This window comes from Dermacentor albipictus, chromosome 10 (genome assembly GCF_038994185.2).
Source record: "Dermacentor albipictus isolate Rhodes 1998 colony chromosome 10, USDA_Dalb.pri_finalv2, whole genome shotgun sequence".
Lineage (NCBI taxonomy): Eukaryota > Metazoa > Arthropoda > Arachnida > Ixodida > Ixodidae > Dermacentor > Dermacentor albipictus.
Window position 1 is genome coordinate 9257857 of NC_091830.1, and position 23831 is coordinate 9281687.

At 44.5% G+C, this 23831-nt stretch overlaps 1 protein-coding gene across 2 annotated transcripts in view; it reads left to right on the forward strand.

The window, feature by feature from the left end:
* Positions 1 to 23831, forward strand: part of amon (prohormone processing protease amontillado) — a 204659-nt gene that overhangs the window by 94302 nt on the left and 86526 nt on the right. For both annotated transcript variants that reach the window (XM_065454679.2, XM_065454680.2), the window contains exon 2: positions 9130 to 9234. In XM_065454679.2, the coding sequence (XP_065310751.1) occupies positions 9130 to 9234 (105 nt within the window). The remainder of the gene's footprint in view (positions 1 to 9129; positions 9235 to 23831) is intronic.

The window sequence follows — 23831 nt, forward strand, 5'->3', positions numbered from 1 at the left end:
CACGTAATTGGTACGTCACTGACACGTCATCACATGAAGCCAACAACCGATGAAGCCAACGAAAGCATAGAAATTATCGGTGATCTTAATGGAAATGCCTAAATAATAAAAAAAGACAAATCAAACTGGATGAAAAAAAAAAGCTTGCGGCCGATGCGAGCCAAACCCACTTTTTTTTTTTCGCATTGCGCTTGTGATGCTACACCAATCGCGCTACGGCCGATGGCTGTTCTCCGTGCAATCTTCTTGGGTACCTGTATTGGTGCATGAGGTCCTGACCTATCGGAGTGTAAGGCAGCACCACCACTCATGACTATGGCGGAAGAGCACCATTTTTACCGCAGGCATCACGTAGGAGGCTGTGGAGCCCAATGCGAGTGCCCAATAAACCCTTATGGCTGCCTGAAGGCGGCAGCGTTTTTCTGAGTCGAAACCGCCGCTGTGCAATCAACGATAATAAAGAGAACCGAGCCTCGATCATTGTTTGTATGTGCGCTTTAATATATGGGAAAGATTATGTGCGGACGTTTACCAACCTTTTCCAAAACGTGCTCCTAAAGCACGTTTCTCTAAACCGCGCCACGTCAAGCCATATCGCTCCGCATACTTTTATTCAAACAACGTGCAGGCGATGCTAAGCAGAAAAGGACCACAATACGCCAGTCATCACATTTTGCCGCCTGTTCCTGCGGGCCTCCAAGCCGCGCCCTCAACACCGAACGTCAGACCTGTCGCTCTATATTGAAGAAAAAAAAAAGATAAATACATAAATGAAAGACAGCGTGACACTGTGACATCCGAAGTGCACGCAGACTCGGCAGAAAACTTCGTTGAGCTCTAAGAAATAGCGGAGTCGCCGAAGCCAGCATGAAAAGGAAGCGCGCCTCTGCAGAAAAGAGCGTTCCTCCTGAGGCAGCATTCGGATGCTGTAGAGCAAGCGTTTTTCCGTTCGCCCCTTTTAAAATTTCCTTCCTCTAAAATAAAATTCCCTAAGGAACCTGTGTGCTGAGCGATGCACCACATTTTCTTTTTTTTTTTTCGTGCGATGATAAGCTGCTGCCTATTGAATAACGCTGGAGCGATTATAGATCTCGGCGAGCGCTTGCTGTATTATTTTGTGCTTAGAAATAACGCGCACAACGAGAATCCTGAGAAAAAAAAATTGTTCGCTATCATTTTTGTCTACATATATTTTTTTTACATTCTAGATCAGGGCGCTTTCTTTCTTTCTTTTTATCGTAACAACGCTGTTGACGTAGGAGTAAAACCCACTGTGACAGCTTAGTGGCTCTGACGTCACGCTGCTGACATCCAAATATCTCTTCGGCTCTAAAGTGGTGATCGAGAACAGCGCTGTGTTATGTCGCCCTCGCCTCGCCTACCCGTCACCTATCGCTGGTATCCCATCAGTTCAAGAACAAGCCCCCTCAATGTCATCTACATTTTTGTCACCGTCATTGAGATAAAAATTACTAGCCAGAGTAATTGGGTGACACAACAATTTCAGTGCATTCTCAGGTGTGTCTACAGACCTTCCGATAGAAGCTGCGCTTTTCAGGCATTATTCGCCAGTGACGTTTAGTCAAGACTGCGTCAATCCGCTCACCGGACTTACTAACGCCAATGAAAATCTAAAATGAAAACAACCATCGCGTCAGTAAGCGTCGTTTCCTTGCGCGTCTGGCTTTCGCATCGGCGATATGTCTGTGATCGATTCCATCGCTGCTTCTACCCGCCGTGGTTGCTCAGTGGCTATGGTGTTGGGCTGCTGAGCACGAGGTCGCGGGATGGAATCCCGGCCACGGCGGCCGCATTTCGATGGGGGCGAAATGCGAAAACACCCGTGTGCTTAGATTTAGGCGCACGTTAAAGAACCCCAGGTGGTCAAAATTTCCGGAGTCCTCCACTACGGCGTGCCTCATAATCAGAAAGTGGTTTTGGCACGTAAAACCCCAAATATTATATTATTATATTATTATCGCTGCCTCTCAGCCAAGTGAGCTCATTAGTGCTCGCGTCGCGATTTCCGCAAGTAAGTACGCACGTGTTACGCACAGGTTTCTTTAATACTTCGAACTTGTCTTAAATGTTCGTGCTTGCACCTTAACAAGTAAGAAGCAGTACGAAACGGTGGCTGAAGCAAGTTTCAGTGAGCCTGAGCAGTTGTGTCGATCCTAAACACACAAAAAAAGACATTTGGGAAGAAAGAAATTAATTCCGGAGTATTACGTGTCAGAACGAAGATGCGATTATGAGGCACGCTGTAGTGGGGGACGACGGATTAATTATGACCACTAGAGGTCCTTAACGTGACCTCGATGCACGGGACAGGGGCGTTCTTGCATTTCGCCCCTATCGAAATGCGACCGCCGGGACCTCGTGCTTAGCAGCACAAGAGCATAGCCGCCAAGCAACCACAGCGGGTAGTTTGGGAAGAAAGAAACAAACAGCGTTGACTATCAACCAGTCTTCATTGCATATCAAATACAATAAATACTAGTCTTGTGCTCAGACTTTCTATCCTATACATCAGAAGTTATACGCAATAAAGGCCGGTTTTTAGTCAGCGTTTTCTACACTTTGCCCCGTACTTTTGCGCTGTTGGATGCCCTTCTACTTGGCTTGGCCAACGGCACGTGGTCTGGAAAGCCCTGTTGCTCAATGCGTGCCTGTAAGTGACGTAGACACTAACTTAATAACTATAGCATTACAACAGCCGTCCGTGCGAGTGAACGAGGCTGTGCGGAGAAAGAAACGGCGAAGCAAATACCACTCGTCGAGCCACGAGTTCTAACTACGTTTCAACGTTGCTTGAGTTTCCGAGTCGCACAGGAACCAAGACCCCAGCGAATCGCATTACGCTTTGTAAATGCGAATAATCGCTTCCTTTTTTCTTCTTTATTTTAGGAGCAACGAACAAAGGGGAAAAGAAACGAGATTTCAATATCCGTGTACGTACTCCACGCGTCAGCACGCATGAAACGAGCTTTTCTAGCGATGGCGCAAAGAAAAGGAGAGAGCGCCCTCTAACGTCGGCTCCAGTTACGCGGCAAATTATGTTCGCACGGCGGCGCGCTTTTCCGACAGGCGCGCGCGGCGGCCCATCCGGCAAACTAGATTCGCTGCGCTCCCCCCGCTGCCGCAGGTAGTACGCGGCTCTTGCCGCCACGGGTAAGATAGCGCCCCCTCACGCAGATAGGGTTTCGAAACTAGACACGCTGGTGCTGTCGCTTTTCTAGGTCTTTCTTTCTTTCTTTCTTTCTTTCTTTCTTTCTTTCTGTACACCGGCCTCGGTGGTACAGTGGGTATGGCGTTCGCTGTTAGGCAAGCGTTAAGCGAGTTCACTTCCCTACCGTGGCGGCCACATACCGATTATAATGGAACGCAAGGAAAATATTTAAAGAGAAATAAAAAGAAATGCTTGCATACTTAGGTTTGGGTGCGTGCTAGAGAGCCCTACTTGGTTCAAAAATCAATTCGCAGTCCTGCATTGCAGCGTCCTTCACAATGTTGTTGATATTTTTATTCGACTCTATCGCAATCCACCTTTATTCTTTTTCTTTGCCTATTTCTCCACAACTATGCTAAGTCTGGCAAATAGGTTAGACGAAGCGGTCGTTGATCCGCTTGGCTTCGTTTAATCATTCGCACTGTTATTACATTGTACGATCAATTTAGTTATATGATGGAAAGTAGAGGAAAAAAAGTTTAGAAAGAAGGGCTAGTATATGTGTGTGTGCGTGTGCGTGTGCGTGTGCGTGTGCGTGTGCGTGCGTGTGCGTGCGTGCGCGTGCGCGTGCGTGCGCGCGTGTGCGCGTGCGTGCGTGCGTGCGCGCGTGCGCGTGCGCGTGCGTGTGCGTGTGTGTGTGTGTGTGTGTGTGTGTGTGTGTGTGTGTGTGTGTGTGTGTGCGTGCGTGCGTGCGTGCGTGCGTGCGTGCGTGCGTGCGTGCGTGCGTGCGTGCGTGCGTGTAACAAATCATAGGCCTTTGGCTACGGCGTCTTTTAGTGCCACAGGGGCTGCTCTTTCGCATTAAACACCATTCATCATTCATTTCCTTCTTTCTTGACTCCCAATTTGTTCCTTCCTCCATTATATCTACCTATACATTTCTCTTTTGTTCCGCCGTTACCGCTTCCCGGTTTCGATCATTTCCTTTTCGTTTTTCATTTTTTATTTCGAGTTTATAGCTTACTTCTTCCGTCCTTCGCACCTTCTCTCTTTTCTTTTTCTTTCTCCATCTTTGTATCAAATTTCGTTTCTCTGTTTGTTTCCTGTTTCTTTTTCCTTTCCTTTCTTCATCCCTCCGTTGTTTGTTGCTTCCTTCTTAATGACTTCCTTTACTTCTTCACCCTTGGTTCCTTCTGTGTTCCCTCTATTCTCTTCGTTGCCTCTTATCAGTTCCAATTATTCTCTTGCCTTTATTTCTGCTTTATTTTCCTGCTTTATTTCCGGCTTGTGTCCCCTTGTTCCTTGCTCCATCCCTATCTTTTCTTTGCCTTGCACTTTGCCTTCCACATTCCTGTTTCTCTCTTCCCTTTAGGTCTTCGTCCTTTCCTTCTCGTTCTCCATCGTTCCCGCTTCTATCCTGCGCGCCTTTCTTCCTTTTCCTTCCTTTGCCGAACGTGTCGAAAAGACTTCGCCGCTTTCGCACGCGCAACCGACACGCCGGCGGCGTCGCATTCTGTCTTCATTTCGCCAGCACAACACGCTCGACGCCGTGGCACGTACTACGCAGAGCCGCGTTCGGGAATCCAAGTAACGATCGAGGAAAGGGAACAGCAGAGTGGTGCCCGCAGGGCGCTTCGTTTTACGTAAACAAGTTCAGTTGTTACCCATCGCTGGAGCCCTATCTAGAACTGCGCCTGTGTCTCTTTCTTTACCTTTCGTTTCCTTTCCTTTCCTTTCTTTCCTTTCTTTCCTTTTTTTTTCGCCGTTATACGCAGCCTCGAGAAAACAGAGAGGTTCGCTCTGCTACACGTTCCTCGCTGAACAGCCACCGATTCTGGTTGAAACCGGTTCGAACACGCTCGAGCGCCTCGGTGGGTGACGTCATTCCTCTCCTTTACTCGCTCAATCGCTGGATCAGCTGTTGAAGCAGAGTGAAGGATTCTTTTACGAATATTTTTTTTATTCGTCATTCGATGAAGTCTTCTCGGGAAATGTATTTGAGAGGATAGTTGTAAGGTTCGGGGAAGGGAAATCGTTTCGAGCGCAGAGGCGGGTGGCCGATGTTATCTTCGAGGCAAAGAGGAAGAATTGAACTCGACATGTAACGCGTAGAGAAACAAACTGGTGGTCTATTTGAGTAGGTAATGAAGTGCCAAGAGACGGGGGATGCACTGGAAAATAGCAGAGATTAACGTGATCGGTTAACCCGACACCGTTATCGTTACGGTGTTCGAGGTTCGATTTCTGGGCCAGGATGAAAAATTGGCAGTTTCGCCTGAAGGGTGAAGCACTTGCAGCGATCGAAAGAGGTTTAGCATTGCTCTTGATCTCCTCGGACCGTGTTATATCTATACGTGAGTGTGACTATGCGCGGGCGCGGCATAATTTCTGGCCCCTTCAAAAGCCGTGTATAGGGCCTGCAATGGCATCGCACGGACATTAGTGCGCTCCTCGTAAGGAACGGCGCAAGTGAAATTACATCGCTTTCATACTGGGAGCGCTAATATCGTTTTGCACGTTTTATTATTCTGAGAATTTCTTTTATGGTGTAATGCATGGCTTTAATGAAATGTCTCGCGATTTTTGTTTGCGCGCTGCAATTCTTCAGAAATTCTGAGGAATAATTCAATCAGCCACATAAGTTCGTTTGAGAAACCTCGCTGGTTTAATAGCGTAGCATCTATCTTCCGTCTGCGGCAGAGATAAACATGTGACTTATATATACATAGATATATGCGGAACGTCACACCGACGCCGACGGTGAGAATATGCTTGGAGTGACCATGTCATTTAATTTATTTATTATTATTTCAAATACTGTTGGCCGTCTTGGCCGTAACTTCCACATAACTTCCACATAACTTCCACATAACTTCCACATAACTTCCACATAACTTCCACGTAACTTCCACATAACTTCCACGTAACTTCCGTAACCTCCGTAACTTCCGTAATTACATCCACAGTAATATTTATTTGATTGCAAAGTTTTTTTCATGGAAAATGAATGTTCTCTTCTTTTTTTTGTATCTTTGTGATAGATATACTGGTGAATGACAAACATTTCATTTCAATTTAATGCTTTTTCACTTATGTTGGTGATATCAAGCTCCCAAGCGCACTTAGTAGCGCCGATGATCGGGTTAGCTGGTTCCTGACATGCATAATTCAATATATAGCAGTGCGGCTCGGAAGAATAAATACACACACCGATGGCCAGACAAAGACAGGCGCCAAGTTTTACATTGCAAGCGATAGATTTACACGCCTTGTACAATGAAAACAGAGAACAAAGGGATAAGAGAGAACTGCGGCACATTTCAAATAACCAACCATATCAGGTCATGCTTTTCTTTGGTGCTTATTAAGTCCTGCACTTTTTGTCTATTCGTTTGTTCGTTGTTCTCATTGTACAACACAAATTTATTCCTGACTTGTAAGAAAAGTTTTGCAGTTGATCGTCGGTGCTTGTCCAAGTCGGCTCTTCGGTTCCTGGTTTTATCTCAAGTCCTGCCGCTACATTTTAGATCTTTCAGACGCCGGGTTTATAGAGACGAAGTTTCACTTATGTGATCCGGCCCCTTGTCGAGCAGCCCTAAAGTTCGTGCAAGTGGCTTTTAACTGCGTTTCATTCGAAAGTTAAAAGCTAGAAGGTTCACTCGATCGTGCTGAAGGAGGAAACAACCACGCTAACCAGCTCTGATGCGTTCTTTGTCAAGCATAAAAAAACAAGAAAGAAAGACGCTCTCCACGATCGCACTTTCAATGTTCTGTCGGGCGAATGTGGTATAACGGCTGCTTGCGTAAACGCTGTTTGTTCGCGAAGCCGTAACTTGGTTACTGGGGGCCGTCGGGAACGGCGTCCCTCACGTTCCCAAAGGTATATAGTGACTGCACTACAGTTTTATTATATATCTATACGTGTGTGCGTGCGTGTGTTGTTCCGTGCGGGCTTGTGTGCGTGCGTGTGCGGCTCTGGCGCCGGCATCTTCGGGGAAGTGTGGGCAGGCCTCATCCACTTATCCCGCCTTACCACCGCTTCCGCGTTCCTTCCCGCCAGCTGTTCTTGCTTCCGTCGTTACACTCGTGATGGAAGAATGACGCGGAAACAAGCTACATTTCTTTTTTTTCTGTGCCTTTGACTTGCTTTTTCCCACAAGTTTTCCAGCTTGCCTCTGCTCGTGTATCGGGATGATCGTCTGCTCTTCTGCTCTCATGTATATATATTTTTTCTTGAAATGGCGAGAAGTCCTTAATTTTCCCGTTTCAACTCACTGTATCATTATTTGAGCTATCTTGTCATTTTGATTGAGTTGACGTCATAGTGGAAGAGAAAGAAAGAAAGAAGACAAAGGTTGTTGAAAAGCGTCTGGTTGCGTTACCCTATGCTAAGGGAACAGGAATAAAAGTATGAGAGAGAAAAGAATAAAAAGGGTGCGGTAAATGCGTGAACGTGCGCAGACACCAACACGCAGTCCAACCGGGAAACCAACTGGCTAGACGTGTCCTAATAAAACAACCGTGGGAAGTCCCAAAAGATGAAGCGAAGAAATGCATCCTTGAAATTAGCTATCTTTCTTTTTTCCCCTCAAATGTGTAGAAGTAATGAAGGAAAGAGAAGTGCAAGAAAATGTAAATTGCCGCCGGTGGAAGTCGAACCAACAACCTCCGCGAGACGAGTGTAATGCCCTATACTAATTCAGTTACGATGGCTTATCTCTCTCTCTCTCTCTTTCTCTGTCTCTCTTAACTGCCTTGCATAATTCAGCTGCGCTGACCGCTGTCCCCTCGCCCACTTCCCGTGATATTACGTATTCGTGTATGTATGTTTGAGAGTGTTAGTGAGCGCAACTCAGCGGTCATGGTGGCAGATGAAGTTATTGATCAGGAGGATGAATGGGAGCCATGGGAAGGATTTGCACGTCAGCTGTCTGCTCTTAAGATCACCAACTGCGAGGCTACTGGATGTTCCATTAAACTGAAAGCGTTCCGCTAATTCACGTTCCCGGCTGTGCTAATATTTCATTGGTAGCTTCGAGGTGCGCTGCTGCGAGATATTTGCAATCGTTTTTAAGTCGCCGGTGTCGCTTGTATCACTGTTACGTAACTGCGTTTCTTCGTGCAACCACTGCTTGTTAAAACTGCAATTCGCGCGATCACCACTTCACAATGCGTCGGATGACATGAGCCCCGTTTTATGCGTCTGCGCGCGTATTGCGGCCTGGAGACCTACTCTGAAACCCAGTTTAAATTAATTCGACAGCTCATTTGGGCTGCATCATGCACTTTAACCTTAAACCAACCTTACTAGTGCTTTGCGGCAATGGAGACGCTCTTAGTCTTGGTATCGTTCAGTGGTTCAACTACACAACCTAATCACCTTTCACTGTGCATGCGTGCTTGCTTGTACTTGCCGCGTGAGTGCGTGCCATGCACTAATTGGTCATTTAGCAGCCTGGTCACGTCGAGCAGCATGTCTGGCTTCCATAACGAGCGAATACCTCCAACAGCCATTAAATATTTATCTCTTGCTCTTACATTTCGTTGTTTCGTACGACACTGTCAGGCTAATTTGTTGTAGTCACTCTTTCGGAGCCCACTCAGTTTCCTCGTTTGAGACGAACAAAATTATAAGTGGTATGACCTTGAATGTCAATACTGCACCTCCACCCTCCACCTTCCCTAACACCGCGCAGTAGCTGTTCCTTCCCAGTAATGGAAATCAATCACGAAGGCTCCGGGCTTTGGCCGGTCTGCGGGCGGCAGAAAATATTGCTGACGTCTTTGCTGCCATTCTGTGGGCACTACTTATTAAGTCTTGCAACAAAAAAAAGAACAAAAAACTGTGCAGTAGGTTCCAATTCAATATCGGTATATCCGAAGACTTCTTGAACACGTCTGTTGTACACCACTGCTAGACGGCTTATGCGAAACCCCTTCTGTCTTCTCTCGGTGCGCAGGTGCTGGGGTCCAAGAACGAGTACCACTTCGTTCACCGCGCCGTGCCCCGGGCCCGCACCAAGCGAAGCATCCCGCACATGCGCAAACTCCGGGCCGACCCGCAGGTGAGTCCCGCTCAACTTCGTATGCAGTGAACGTGCGCGTAGGGGTTGCGGCAGGACGGTACCGGCATAAGTGGACTGGCGATGACACCGTCACGGGCGTCAACCCGCAGGAGCTGCTGATACACCTGCCCGAGTTGTGCGCGTAATTTCGCGCCGTTGGCCTATGTTGGTACGAAACATGAGCTCACAATATTAAGCGAAGTCCCACGCCGAAGTGCATGCGTTTATCGGGATGCTACGGGAGACACTAGGCAGTTGGCAGTGACTACTGCCAGCTGTCCTGAAGGGATCGCGATGTGTTGCTACGAGGCTTGAAGGGGCATTTCAGAATAAAGATGGGTTACTGCAGTCGCGCAAGTTACATGGCTGGAATTTCGAGCAGGTCAGTCGTATTGCAAGCGGAGTTTGGAGAAGGGCTTTTCAAAGCCCTATTTGCATTTAATATTGCGTCAAAGAATTGCCTATCGGCGTAGAAAGTGAAGGACAAACTTTGAATTTGGACTTAAGCCCAACGCTGCTACGTTAGTATGATGTCACCAATTTCGATATAGGTAGATGTGCTTGCGCCTTTCTTCTTCCGAAACAATTCTAAAGAAAAAACAGTCGCATAGCCGAACCTTTGGTTCCCTTAGCATGTAGTGTAATCATTAGTTGTTGATAAGCTATTAAGCAGTTTTGAGGAGACGCTCGCCAAATATTATGACATCACGAGGAGCTGGAGCGGGCAATTCAAGCTAGTCTCTCGTTGTTGTGACTTTTCTGGCTCACTGAGACTTGAGTAACACCGGAGTTCCTAGTGTTCCAGAAGCGCAGTCTATCAATCCAGCCAAACATTCATCGTTATGCCCATGTCACACGTGAATATTTAATGTAATTTGCATCTTACTTTATGTATAAAATGGCATTAGTTAACGTGCGCTGCTACACGGCTGAAAATAAATAATGTAATTTGCAGATGATGGCAATCAGCGATGCGTGGAAGAAAGCACAGAAAAAGGTGTGTGGGCAGAATGTTCCTAAATGTATGCATTTTAACAAAAACAATTCTTTAGCTTGGTAGCATTCATCCGGAAATATTATAACACCGTTTTGTCAACATTCAAGAAGGCACTGCATGTTGTAAGACGAGAAAAGACTGGAGTCAGGTATGAGTCCAAATATTGGTCTTAATGGTAATATGTCCCACACGGAGGAGTGAACTGGAAGTTGAATGTCGTGTCCCAGCAAATAGCGAACGGCTTACAAATGAAAACGCAATAACTGCCACCTAGAATTCTTTATTTTTATTGCTGTATCCTTTCGAGGCCACTCTTCGGCGAGAGTACTCATTCAGGACAGAAACAGATTCGAATGAGTTCATGCAAACTCGTTTGATTGCAGAAATCGTTTTACTCTAATAAGATTACGTAACGCCGCGTCCAAATAACACCCTATAAAGGTGAAAATGTTCATTGGTCGTCTAATGTAATCTAATCTAATCTAATCTCACAGCTCGAGTCGGTCCGCTATTTATACACGAAGTCGACTGTGCGACGGAAGCCCGTCTGCTCCGGATGAAACATGAAGCAATAAAACGACAGACACTTTCACGCTAAAAATGATAAACTCTTTAAGATGTTTCGGCTTCGCTACGGAAGCCTTGTTCACCATGGGGTGAAAGAAAGTTCACGGAAGCTTATGTATTCTTCAGCACGTGACGTAAGCAGAGCGTGTACGACAAGGGGAGGTTTCCCTCACTTCGGTCAAGCGTGTGACGTATTTTCTGTATCTCCAACTCCAGATGCAGCCGCGATTCCAGGTTTCTTTCTTGGCCGATTTTCCCGTTCACCCTTATGGCCCATTGCATCCGTGTGCTCTGCGAGGGCATTCGAAACTGTTCGTCTCTTTTCGACATCGTTCTGATGTATTTATGCAGATTAGGCTATTTATACACGCGCCACTGTGCATTACTAGTGCGCAAATCGCTATTTCTCATGTCGATCAGAAAATATATAGCGTTGTTTAATTGTGACGCACGTGCAATATGATTGAACGCGCCTTGTCACCATCGAACTGCCGACAACGTACAATGTGGTACAGCCACAGTGCAATATACACTACAAAACACAGTAAATAATTAGGCAGTCTAACGTAGCGTCCTTTGTGCTTATTGTGCTCGCCCCACACGCCTGTTCACTATATAGTTAAAAAATATGCCTCAATCCTTAATTACGCACGAACTATCCAAACATTCTTTCCTTTCGTTGTGTTACTGGATAAAGCGAATTAGATTGAAAAAAAAAGAGTAGTAATCTTACATTTTTTCTAGCAGCGATCAATGCCACGCAAAAGCTAGATCAACTCAAGCTTTCGCAAGTTCATCTAAAGAACATTGAAAAAGTAGAGTAAGTCATTAAAGCGGAAGCTCCTTCGGTCCCCTCGGAGGTCAGTATAGTAGTCACAAGGCGAAGTGGGCTTTTCTTTCATATATTTTTCACTGGTTTTTGTTGGCTTACGAGAGAGCTTCGCAGTCAATCTCATTTGCATAATGTACATCAATTTACGTGGCTCGCGAGGCCAGCGCTATCGGAGTTTCCTCACCGCAGCCGGTGCGGACACTCGCCTCAAGCTTTCCGCGTGAAAACAGAGAGTATGGGTCGATAGCGACGAGAGGAAAGTGGTTCAGGCGACAGACCGGGGTCTTCTAAGCTTGCATAAGCCCCTGTGAGATGTAACCTATACGAATATTCATTTCATCTTTATTTTTAAACCCGGAACTTCGGAGTTGATCGAAGACGTCGTCTCGTGGTCAAGCTGTAATCGATGGCAGTAGTGAGGATACCCAGCTGCTTGATTTCGAGATCGATAAGCCGAAAAAACAAGAAGAAAAAATATACCCTCTGGTACATTTCAGTAATTCTCTGAAACTCTCATAGAGTGTCGATCATCTCTGCAATCTCACCTCAAGATGTCGTTACACATGTGAAAAAGAAGGCCAGAGCAAATATCGAAATTCGATTAAGAATGGCGTGTAGGGTTCAATTTCTGCCTGCTTTTGTGTCACCCTCGCGCATTTCTTCTTCATTTTTCATTTTTTGCTGGCCCTAGTATTCATCATACCTTCAGCACAAAGACGTGGACTCAATTTTCGGACACGGTGCCATGCGATGCGCCGTGTCATTGCAGACATAGCAATGGTAGGCAAAAGCGATGACTACCACGTTCTGAGACATTCGTACATTAAAGAACCATCATGCGAGTTAAGGATAATCTGAAACCATTCAAAACGGCATATTTTCTTATGTAACTTGCTTCACAACTTTGCTAAGTGACGCTGTAAATGCAAGCGAAGTACTAAAATTAAACACTCAATAGACAGAATTAACTGGCGCCTGAAGCAATTACAGATATGTATAAGTTGCCTTTTTTGGTGTAGCGAGTGCCTCCCCGACCTCAACAATTGATTGATTGATTGATTGATTGATTGATTGATTGATTGATTGATTGATTGATTGATTGATTGATTGATTGATTGATTGATTGACTTATTTATTTATTTATTTATTTATTTATTTATTTATTTATTTATAGGCTGATATATTTATAGATTGATTCATCGGATGTACCTTCACAGCGCCTTGTTGTCTCTTCACTAAAGCGTACGTGCCTGAGCTTTAGGAACGTTCGGTCGCACTTTTTTTCGATATCCTAAAGAATAAAAGGGATAATCATGTTATTAATGTTCACACCATTATACCTTACAAAACACCACGCGTTTCCAAATTCACAATCTCACGCCTTTATGCCCAAAGAAGTTCGCAAACAAGTTCGGGTTTAAGAGCTTTCAAGAATTCACGAATAAAGAAAAGTGACGAAGCTAAAGCCGGTACACCGCAGTGTATACAAAGCTTTGCTGAACTTCAATCGCGAGATTCCTTTGAATTAATGGGAGCCTTTTCGAAGGAACGTCCCTGAAAAAGCCACTGTTCGCACGACTGAAAATCGCCCATGTGAACTCGTGATTAAAGAGTAGGAAGAAAAAAAAAATTTGTCGAGTGCCACGTGTGTCCTGATGAAGGACTTGGAGTGCGCCGCACCCAATTGAAAGGAGCGAAAGAGGGGGAGAAGGGAGCGTTTTCTGCAGCAAGCTTCGCCAGCGGGGCTGCAAGGGCCTCACCATTCATCACACGATCGCTTGCTTCCACGAACAGTTCTTTTTCTTCCGGTACTTTTTCTCAGCCGAGTCGCTCTTGTAATGCAAATATTTGCATGCACTGTGCGGCTGCGTTGCTTCTTTTCTCTCCTATCGCGCGTGGTCGTAAAATCTTATCTTGCTCAGTTTTGCCGTCGAGAAAAGTGGGCGCCATTGAAAGCTAACAACGCAGACGCTATGAATATGAGAGCTTGCGAGCTCTTGCGTCGCATAGCCTTCTTTTTTTTCTTTTCTCTTCTTTTTTTTTGTCACGCTGGAGTCATAACATCAGAATAGCATGTGTCAGTATGCGCTGTCAACTTGAATGAAACTAAAGCGAACGGTAGGAAAATCGAGAGCAATAAAAGCGTGGACTATAGAATGCAATATTGCAAACATGCCAATGTGCGGTGGAGAAAACTCTTGTTATTTTACTTGCGTTATGTTTCGGGGACGTGCATTAATCTGCCCAAGTTTCGTCCATTGCGTGCTGTGGTAGAAAGACTGTAATCCCGGCAAGCATGCCTATCTCTTTTTGTTGCTGTCTGTCCTAGTGGAAAACACCAAACGCACCTTTAAACATTCACTGTCGCACCTTTTTTTTTTTTTTTGCTATGCTTCAAAATCTAAATATCACGAAAGCAGTGACGACAGCTTCAGCACGTTAGCGCACAACGTTCAGTTCTAGGGGGTGAAAAGAAACCATTCCTGTTATTACAAACTTCGCAATTCTTCTTTTCACTTTTCTTTTTTTTTTCATTCTACGGTACGGAGAAGCCGTATAACAAGGCGGGGAACCGGCGCTTATTAGCGATCCGGTGCTTCTGAATAACACCGCCTACGGGTGAAGTATAATGGCTGATCTGATGGACGAAGCCCACGATGATTACCGTATCTACCAATTAAAACCAGCAGTTCTTTTTTGCCGAGAGCGTACCACTTAAGAAAGTTTAAGAAAATGTTCCGCTCCTACACTGCCGTTGGTTCTCTCTGGTATTTTGCTCTTGTATTTATCTCTCTCTCTCTCTCTCTCCCTCTCTGTATTTACGTTATCTTCCATCCACTCGTTGCTAATCTGAGCTGCCTGCCATTAACATCGCAAAGCCCAAGCTCCATTGCACTTGAAGGAAAATTAGAAAAATTTGTTCCATGTTATTTCTCCTCATGGAGAGGAAACTCATAAAAAAGGCAATCAAATGTTTTTGAGTGAATAAATATTTAGTTAGTTGTAATTAGTAATTGGCATCCTGAAACACCAAGACCTGGAAACTTGCTCCATCATATGGAAAAAAAAGAAAAAAAAAGAAACGCTGCAATTGGCTTTGCGTTAACATTTCGGCGCTTAAATTAGAGTTCAGAGGCCTCTAACATAGCGTATGAAAATGGTAGATTGGGCTATGCAGGGTTAAAGCAAGCGACCACTCATTCAAGGTCACACGAAATCTGTACGGAACCGTAGATGCTGTGCACTTGCTGCGAGCATCAAGGGAACAAAGGGATAAAAAAGAAAGCTTACCGTGATCCCTTGGTTGCGTTGCCGGTCACACGTAATTTTTGCGTCAGTCGTGCCTCTGCAGTTCCGTATGAAAATTAATGTAAGCGGTTAGGCACATGAAGAGTCAGCTAGCTTAGTTATGTCTTCGTGATTTTGATCGTTCTCTCGTAAGGCACATCGAGTGAGGAGTGATGTCTCGTCGGTGACGCATACGCACAAGGAACTCTTTTAACTTCTTGAGTAAAATGTTTCTACCACCACCACAATCTTTGTATATTACAGTATTACATACCTTATATATATATATATATATATATATATATATATATATATATATATATATATATATATATATATATATATATATATATAGTGTGTGTGTATGTGTGTTTGTGTGTGTGTGTGTGTGTGTGTGTCATGTCAAGAAGAGTTCAGGCCCTGTCTCTGCGACAATTAAAATGTCCACAGTAAGGCTTACGTATTAATTTTTGAGGACGCACTGCCGGCCTCTTCTGACGGTGTCGCTGATGCGCGCCCTGTCGCGACGACGACTATATTGCAGATTATTATGTGCAAAATAGCAAAGCAATACCAAGCAAAATGCGCATTATGCACATCTTCCGCCTTGTGTCAGGGGCCGGAAGATGCATGAGGCGCCGCTTACACAGTCAAGGGCTTTCGGCGTCGGCACCACGGAGCAGCCATCGGCAGCGAACCGCGATAATCGCATCTTTCCTCGCTCCGAGACCCTCCTACCTCACCCCCCCCCCACCTCCGCCGTTACTACCGTCCCTTCAGAGACGGTACTGACATACACTGCTGCAAACTAACGATACGGAAACTGAACCTCGGTACACTCGCCTTAGGCGAGAATCTCTCGCCGCGGATGAAAGGATTATGCTAACGCGTCGATGGACGGCTACGGCCGGATGAGTTACGAAAGCACTGCCGTCCCTGTGCTTGTTTTTTTCGCTTACGAAACATCTCGTTGGTGGACATATGACCTCAACTGTGCCTGTGATCTCAGTTTATTTGTGCGAGCGGCTTTGCCGCAAGGCTGGCGGGATGGACTTATGTATTATGTATGGCATCAACATTTCACTATATTAAATGTATTTAATTCGCCAGCGTTTAAAAAGAACGAACGCAGTTTTTCAGAAGTCAACGAACCACGGCAAGGCCTACGAAAAACAATATTTTTTTTAGCAAGAACACGAACATCGGTACCATAAGGTTCGGATTGGCCATGGTGTTGGGCTGGCAAGCACGAGGTCGTGGGATCGAATTCCGGCCACGGCGGCCGCATAACGATGGAGGGGGGGGGGCGAAATGCGAAAACACGCGTGAACTTAGATTTAGGTGCACGTTAAAGAACTCCAGGTGGTCAAAATTTTCGGAGTTCCATACTACGGCGTGCCTCATAATCACAAAATGGTTCTTGCATGTAAAACCCCATAATTTAATAAGGTTCGGATGACACGCTATGGTGTCGTATGTGTCGTAATTAGCTGCAGCGCAAGAAATAGACATACACAAAGCATACAAGTGCCAGGTTTTATTCGAAAAGAACAACCGGTATACAGATATACAGGCTTAACGAAGGTCGATCTGCTTGGCTATTTTAAACTCGGGTTACACTGTTTCATGTATTCGTGTCTAATAATGCTGTATTATGGTCCTGCTTTTTTTATCTGTTAACTGCGACAGTATGGAAAGCTTGGCTACTGAAAGCCATCTCTCCTAAAATCGTAGCTTAATACTCAAACAAACAAAAAAGAACACTAAATATGAGAATAATTGCTTAGACTGAAAGAAAGGTACTACATGTACTCTACAAGCACAGTAAGAACATGGCATGAAGTGTAAATCTATACAAATCATGCGGAAAGATAAATCAGCACATGACCTATGACAAGCACCAGTACTATCTGTCCGCGTTGAAAGAGCGAAGTTCACAGCAATACGCATGAAAAGTCGCTAACGCTTACAAGTGATTTTGATATTAAATTGGGAGGAAAAAACGAACACACCGAAGCGCACAAAATGCCATTCTAAATAGACCAGAAGCAACCTTCACGTGAGGTATGATTCTTCTGAATTTAATTGCGCCTCAATGTTTCGGTACAGGCCTGCCTACCCCGTTATTATCAGCGCTTTCGTTTCTGGCCGAAATTATTCACGAGTATACTCATTCGTAATAACAAATGTAAAGCAACGCTAATTCACTCAGAAAATTAGGCTATAACTAAGACCTGTTCCTTCACATAGCGTGCACAGGAGAGTTACATCTCGGTGAGTCGTACTTTCGTAACCTGAGGTGTGTTTTGGCCTTCCTCGGCACTTCGCAGTATATTTTCCAAGGTTTGCAGCGTATGAACGTTTGGATAACCAAAAAATAATAATAGTCCAGAATGTTACGCTCCTCCATGACCATCACTTAGACATAGACATCACATACATAATTTCAAATGTCTTGGCCCTGTAAATCGCGGACGCTTAAAAAAAAACATTCCCCTTCGCGTTCAAGGCTGCTGTAAATGCTAAATAAAGTGCAGGCACTTCCTGCTCAGTCTAGAGCCATATACCGTAACTCTGTTCCTCGGCGTACTCACCTTAATATTGACGTTGTCCTTGGCAACGCGGATAAAATAGCTCGCCGATCAACAATTTCTGATAAACCGTGCTTCTCTACTTGTTGCTGGTATAGTTAGCTCGTGCTCCTTGTTGTGTCACACGACACTCAGCAATGTAGAGTAAAAAATAGGGCGTGATATTGCGTCACTCGCAATGAAATTTATCCAGAGCAGACAGGTTCGCTTTTTTGTAGGACAGGTACCAGCATGCGCAAGCACGTTCGCACCCCACAATCATATGATATTGCGAAACGATATGTAATTGCGAAATAGGCCCGCATTTTGGCAATTTTGTCTCGGTAGGCTTCCTGCGGTGGCCGCGCTTATTTTTTCGTGCTGCCACCTGCCCTATAAAGAGCGAACATGTCTGCTCTGGATAAAGTTTGTTGTGAATGACACACTCTCCTGGTCCTTTTCTTACTCCACCTTGTTTCGCGTCTTAGTACACCGTGCTATGGACCAAGTCACCAGTGAAGCGGATGCTTTTATTAATATTATTTTTTTTTCATTTCCATGGTGATGGTGATGATTTGTATTGGCCATCTCTTTCAAACACGGCGGTGACGAATAGTCACCTATAGCCTACTTGAGTTAATCAGGCTCCTTATAAGCCTATAGTGTTTTGCCCATCGCTCCTTGATTTTTTCCCTCCTCGTTAAATTTCTATATCGGTATTGTATAGTTACCTATGCCTATAACGCCTTCGGCTCCGTCGATTTCTTCCCCGATTTTCTTCCATCAATACCCTAAACGTGTGATAAATATATCGACCGCTGATTGATAACGTTCCCATTCACGTTGAATCCCAGCGCGTCTGGAAAGGGGACGTTCTCGAGCTCAGATGCAATCTTGCGTCATATCGCCTATTTTTTATTCTTATTTTCTCGTCGTCGTCGTCGTCGTTGTTGTTGTTGTTGTTTAAACTGAAGCGTCTGTGCTCTCCTTTTGCATGTGTCATTTCTTCCCGCCGCTCTATTCGCGTCAAGTATGCCAATTCGTGTTAGACCGTGTGGGCTCGTGTGTTTAGGCTCCCGTGTGGTCTTATTTTCCCGTGTGACCTTATTTTATTTTTGTGGCCCTGTGTACCTTCTCGATTCGTTCTCTCCATATTAACCAATCACGAATGCACAGCGGTAAAGAATAAAAAGCAGTCGCCGCTATCAATAGGCCATAATTACAGTGATCCGCGATTCAGTTCCCTTTTGTCTCTCTCTCTCTCTCTGTCTCCGTAATTAAGAGGGTGATAATAACGAGTCTCGACTGTATTGCTAAAACACGAGCACATTAATATCCTTTCTGCAGAACCAAGGCGAACGAGACTCGCACACCTAATTGCTTCGCCGAATTTCGGACCGTTTCCATAGACGCGATCTCGTGGGTTCACTCAGTCACAGCATTCGCTGCTTCCTTTGATGTCTCCCGTATGGCCGCGTATCGTTGGACCAAATATGCCGGAAACCTCTCAACGTCACCGGGATGAAAGCAGGAGCTTGTCGGAGTGACGTCAGCATCGATCTCCTCTGCGCGCGCGTCTCCCCTTCTGTAGGTATTTTGCTGGCAGCTTCGCCGGCTCCTTTGTGGTATTCAAAGCCCAGTACCCACCTGGCCTCTCTTTCACAATAGCGTAGAGACGTTACTCAAGGTTTCTATTCATCTCTGCGTCCGGTGTGGTTAGGCAGGGCGAACCAGTCAACAATTAGTGACATAATTTGCCAGTTTCCAATTCCTGCTTCTGAATTTCTTTTCATTTGTCCATTGTGTAGTTTAAAAATGCGGATGCATTTTTGTTTCCACCATTTTTTATACGTGTACATGTGCGCACGGAGAAACAGATAAATATCAACAGAAAAAACCATAAAGAGTATTCTTATCTATACTTAGGTTATCTTCATTAACGCTTTTGTTTCATTTTCTTTAAGACTTTTTATTATTATTCATTTTTTCTTTATTGATGTATTATAGAGAGGAGTGGAGTAGCTGATGTACTTTCTACCCCAGTCTCCCCATAGCAATCCATTTATAGCAGAACAGAACAGAGGTTAACCAATCATGAAATTCGTTTGCTTTGGTTCCCTGTGCTGACGGATAGGTGACAAAGAGGCAAAAGAAAGGAAAGAAAGCAGGGAAATGTCGCTAGGCGGCGCGCATGCGGGAAGGTGCACTTGGAGTTTATAAATGGTCGGGAGAAACCTGTCGCCTTGAGGTGCTCTAGCCTCGCTCACTTAGCTTTCTACGCCATCGACAATAGTACAAGGACATTCACTTCTGAAAATGATCTTGGTTCTAGCTGGTTTAATGCTGACCGGAGACGACGGGAGAGAGTGTGAATGAAACAAAAGAATGGAAAATCCAGGGACGTCAACCAGAAATAAAAATTCGGTTTGCTAACCTACACTGGGGAAAGCGGGAAGTAGAGAGAACACATACACACGCACACAGTCGGGCAATATCACAGCACGGGATCATGTACGCTACAGTAAGCACCAGTTTAGGGTGCAGCCGCTCGTGCATCGTCCGTAGTCGTTAAAAAACTGCAGTCGTAGCTTCATCTCCCCCTGCTGCGATGGCTTATGAGATCAGCTTGCCAAATTGGTTTGTTTTAATAATGAGCTTTAACGAAAGCGACAGTCGCAAGCAATGGTCTTTGTGGAACTTAGGACAGTCCCAGAGTACGTGTTCAATAGTCTCCTCGTGACCCCAGTCATCAAACGTAGCGTTCTCGACCACACAAGTGCGAACAGCGAAAGAATTCGTATAGACCTTTCGACAAATCACGATGGTCTCGCGTCGCGGAGTCCACTTGGGATGCGAAAGTGGAGCAAATAATCCAGGGGATGTAGCCAGTTGTTTTCTTATTGAAACTGGAGTAGACGATGTGTCAAGTAAGGAAATGCATGCATCAAGAACGCAAATAATATATTTTTCGTCTTCAATTCAAGTCAAACGAAATGAGGTGCCGGAGTCAAATACAGGCGCCATCATCTCCTTAAGCCCCGATAACAAGACGATAAAAAAGGACGACACTGTTGCCTGCGCTGCTTCAGCGAAATAAAGGAATTAAGACAGAGAACTCGGGAAACTACGCCAGGAACAGCCCATTCCTATTGGACCAGTAGTGATTTCTCTTTCCTTAAATTTGAGCTCGAGTGAAAACAGACCTGACATTTCTGGAATTTTTTTATTAGTGGCAAGACTGTTCCACTTCTTCTTTCCAGATATTACATGTTTCTTTAAGGCAACCACGTTTTTGGAAGTTCTTTTAATCACCTGCGCAATCATTGAAAGGCCACACAAATTTACAGAAAAGGAGAGCGTGTTCTGCTTACAGCGGCAAAACTCTTACTTTCTTGCCCTGCGTCTTTATTTTTTGGAATCCCGCAACCACGGCATGAAAAAACGAGCAATAAGGCAGAGGGAAAAGCTAGCTAAATACAAAACAAATGCAGAGGATACGCGAGGTTCCATCGATCACGTGCGGATTCTTTTCGGGCCTTCGTTGACTTCCTCATTCGCCCACTTCTTGCGCAGTCTCTACGTCTTTTCCGCATAAAGGGTAATAGTGCAAAAAAGCACGCTTTACAGGAGCGAATGGAAGCAGCGTTACAGAGCTACTTTCGAGAACAAAGCAACTTAGAAAGCTAACCGCAAGACGACGCCCTCAAACATGAAGGCGCAAATTTCTTAGTGTGCTTTGCAGTCTCATTTCAGCATTTCAGCAAACTCTGCGTTGCCCTTTCTTTCGCAGGAGTCTCTACAAGAGTTCTCTTGGCAAGTTCATCTTGACGGCATAAACGAATATCGCTAATTGTACTCTTGGTTGCCTAAATTCCCAAACGTGTCCCAAGAAATAGGCTTTCTGGTTGTTTCGGATTGAGAAGAAAAGAAAGAAGTAAAACGAATGCTATAATTGAGTCGCTGAAATATTTGTAATCAAAATAAGTTCGTCCCATAGGGAATGTTATCTAAACAAGGCCCCGATTACGATTTGAGCACTCGCGAATAACGTGGTTGTTACACTCTGTAAAGACAACCTAATATTTATCTCGAATTTCAGAAGGAATATCAAGGCGATAGCCCATGTGACCAAGTGCAAAAACTGAGGAAATAAGCATTATTAACAAAGAAGGAAGGAAAAATGAAGATACAAAAGAGAGAAGTAAGGAATAAAAAAGGAAGCGAGAACTAGAGCCCTAAGAACGAAGGAAGAAATGAAGACGAAAGAGAGAAAATGAAAGGAAGGAAGGGCAGAAACATCAAAATTAATATGAAAGAGAGAGAAAGAAAATGGGAAGGGATTAAGGAAAATGAAACAAGAAAGCAATGCATAAAAAACGAAAAGAGAGAAAGAGAACGAACAAAATACAAAGAAAGGAAACAATGAAACAATGAAAGAAATCTAAAAAGAGCTGTATTTGTGAACTAACTACATCATTTAAGTGTCACACTTGGCATGCCAGGGAGAATCTCTCTTGTTAAGATCGTGACTGAAAACGATAGTAACAAAACAAAATGTCTTTACGAGAGTTGCTGTACATTCCAGTGCACTCGAAATGTGTTCGTTTTGTTTGAGAATGAATGGAATACTCCATCAGGATCTGTGATAAGTCTCGACAGTTTATTTATAAATAGGCCAATGATTTACCAAAACGAAATCAGTTTCCAGATCTCTCTTCATTTCAGCGTACAACTGATGTAAAGCACGACCGCTTTCGCGTCCGCGAGGGAGTTCGTGGCAAGTGTACTGTGATGTATATATGGTGCCCTTTGATGATTCTTTTTCTTAATCTTATCAAATATCCTTGAATGTTGTTTGTTTCTGTATCGCAAGATAATTATCCTGTCAATAGGCTTATATTTGAAAATGTTACAATTGTTTTTGATGTTTTAAACTACTCTCTGTTATCGCGCTGCCATGTACAACGTCTCTTGGGTCCAGTCAAGCTGCTTATGGCAGCTTTTAGCCCCGTAGGACGTTTCTAGTGTGTACTAGAAGAATTAATAAAGTTGAAGTTGAAGTATTGAAGTACTGATCCAGCCGGCGCATGCGCACAAACGGGACAGATTTTTCGATATTGATATTTTCTCTTGATATTAGTATCGGTCTGTTGAATGAAGTCAAAACTCCAAGTAGAAAATCAAATAGGAATCGTGACACAGCACACAAAAGTCGGAACCCTCGGGACACATATTAATATAGAAAACATTACAGAAAGAAAAGAGCATTATCTGTCTACAGCGGCTGAAGTCTTACTTTCTTGCCCTCAGCCCTTATTATTTTTTGAAGCCTGCAACCACGGCATGAAAACGAGCAATAAGACACAAGGAGAAGCCAGCTAAATATAAAGAACAGGCGCAGGGTATACGAGGGGTTCATTCGATCACGTGCGCATTCACCCTCGCCTCCCCACTTCCATCTGCGCATGAAAGTCCGCGCTTTCCGACGAGACAGCTCAAGTGAGGCAGAAGTGCCGCCTTTTTTATTTAATAGCACGCCTCTGAGGAGCAGTGATTGCGCTGCAGAGCTCTAGGTCACTTGTTCGATTCCAGGCCACGGCTACCGCACTTCGATGTGGTCGAAATGCAAAAAAAAGTCTCTCGATTTAGGCGCGGAATTCGAGGAAGGTTGCAAAATACCATTCATCAGGTGTTTTGCAACGCCTGACCAAAGTCTGATAATTTAAGCATATGCAGTTGTAGCAAAGAATTTGCAAAACGATACACCTAATGATGTTTACAAAGATATTAACTGATATTTAAACATGTTTTCACTATGACACCGCGTAATAAAAAGGAAAAATGGAAAACAACGTGTACAAGTAACATGTGCTTACTTTCGGGCAGACCGCGGCAGAAAGCTAGAAAATAAAGCCCCGTTCTTATCGTATGTGCGTCTTCAACCTACAGGTGCCTGTTCAACTACCGGATCCGGGCAGGCTCACTTTTTGTATACAGGGTCTTCAAAATTAAGCTTTATGGCTTTCTTAAAATTAGTCACTGGGAGTCACGCGACCACCACCTGCGCAAATAAGTTTTATGGCCAGGGGGGCACAAAATGAGATGATAATTATCACTGTCAGCAGCCCAACTACCTAAAATTGAATAATTAACTTTTTGTTGACTGCAGTAAGTGGGTCTGTTTGCATTCAAAAGTTAAAGGCAGCTGTGTTTCTACGCAGTATCAGTCAGAAGAATTCTTCTACCGTGTCTGTGCTCGGAGATATCCGACTCTAAATCTTAATTGACCTTCGCATGATTACGCGTGCAAGAGAGTTAGGATCGGCGCAAAGCTCCTCCCTGA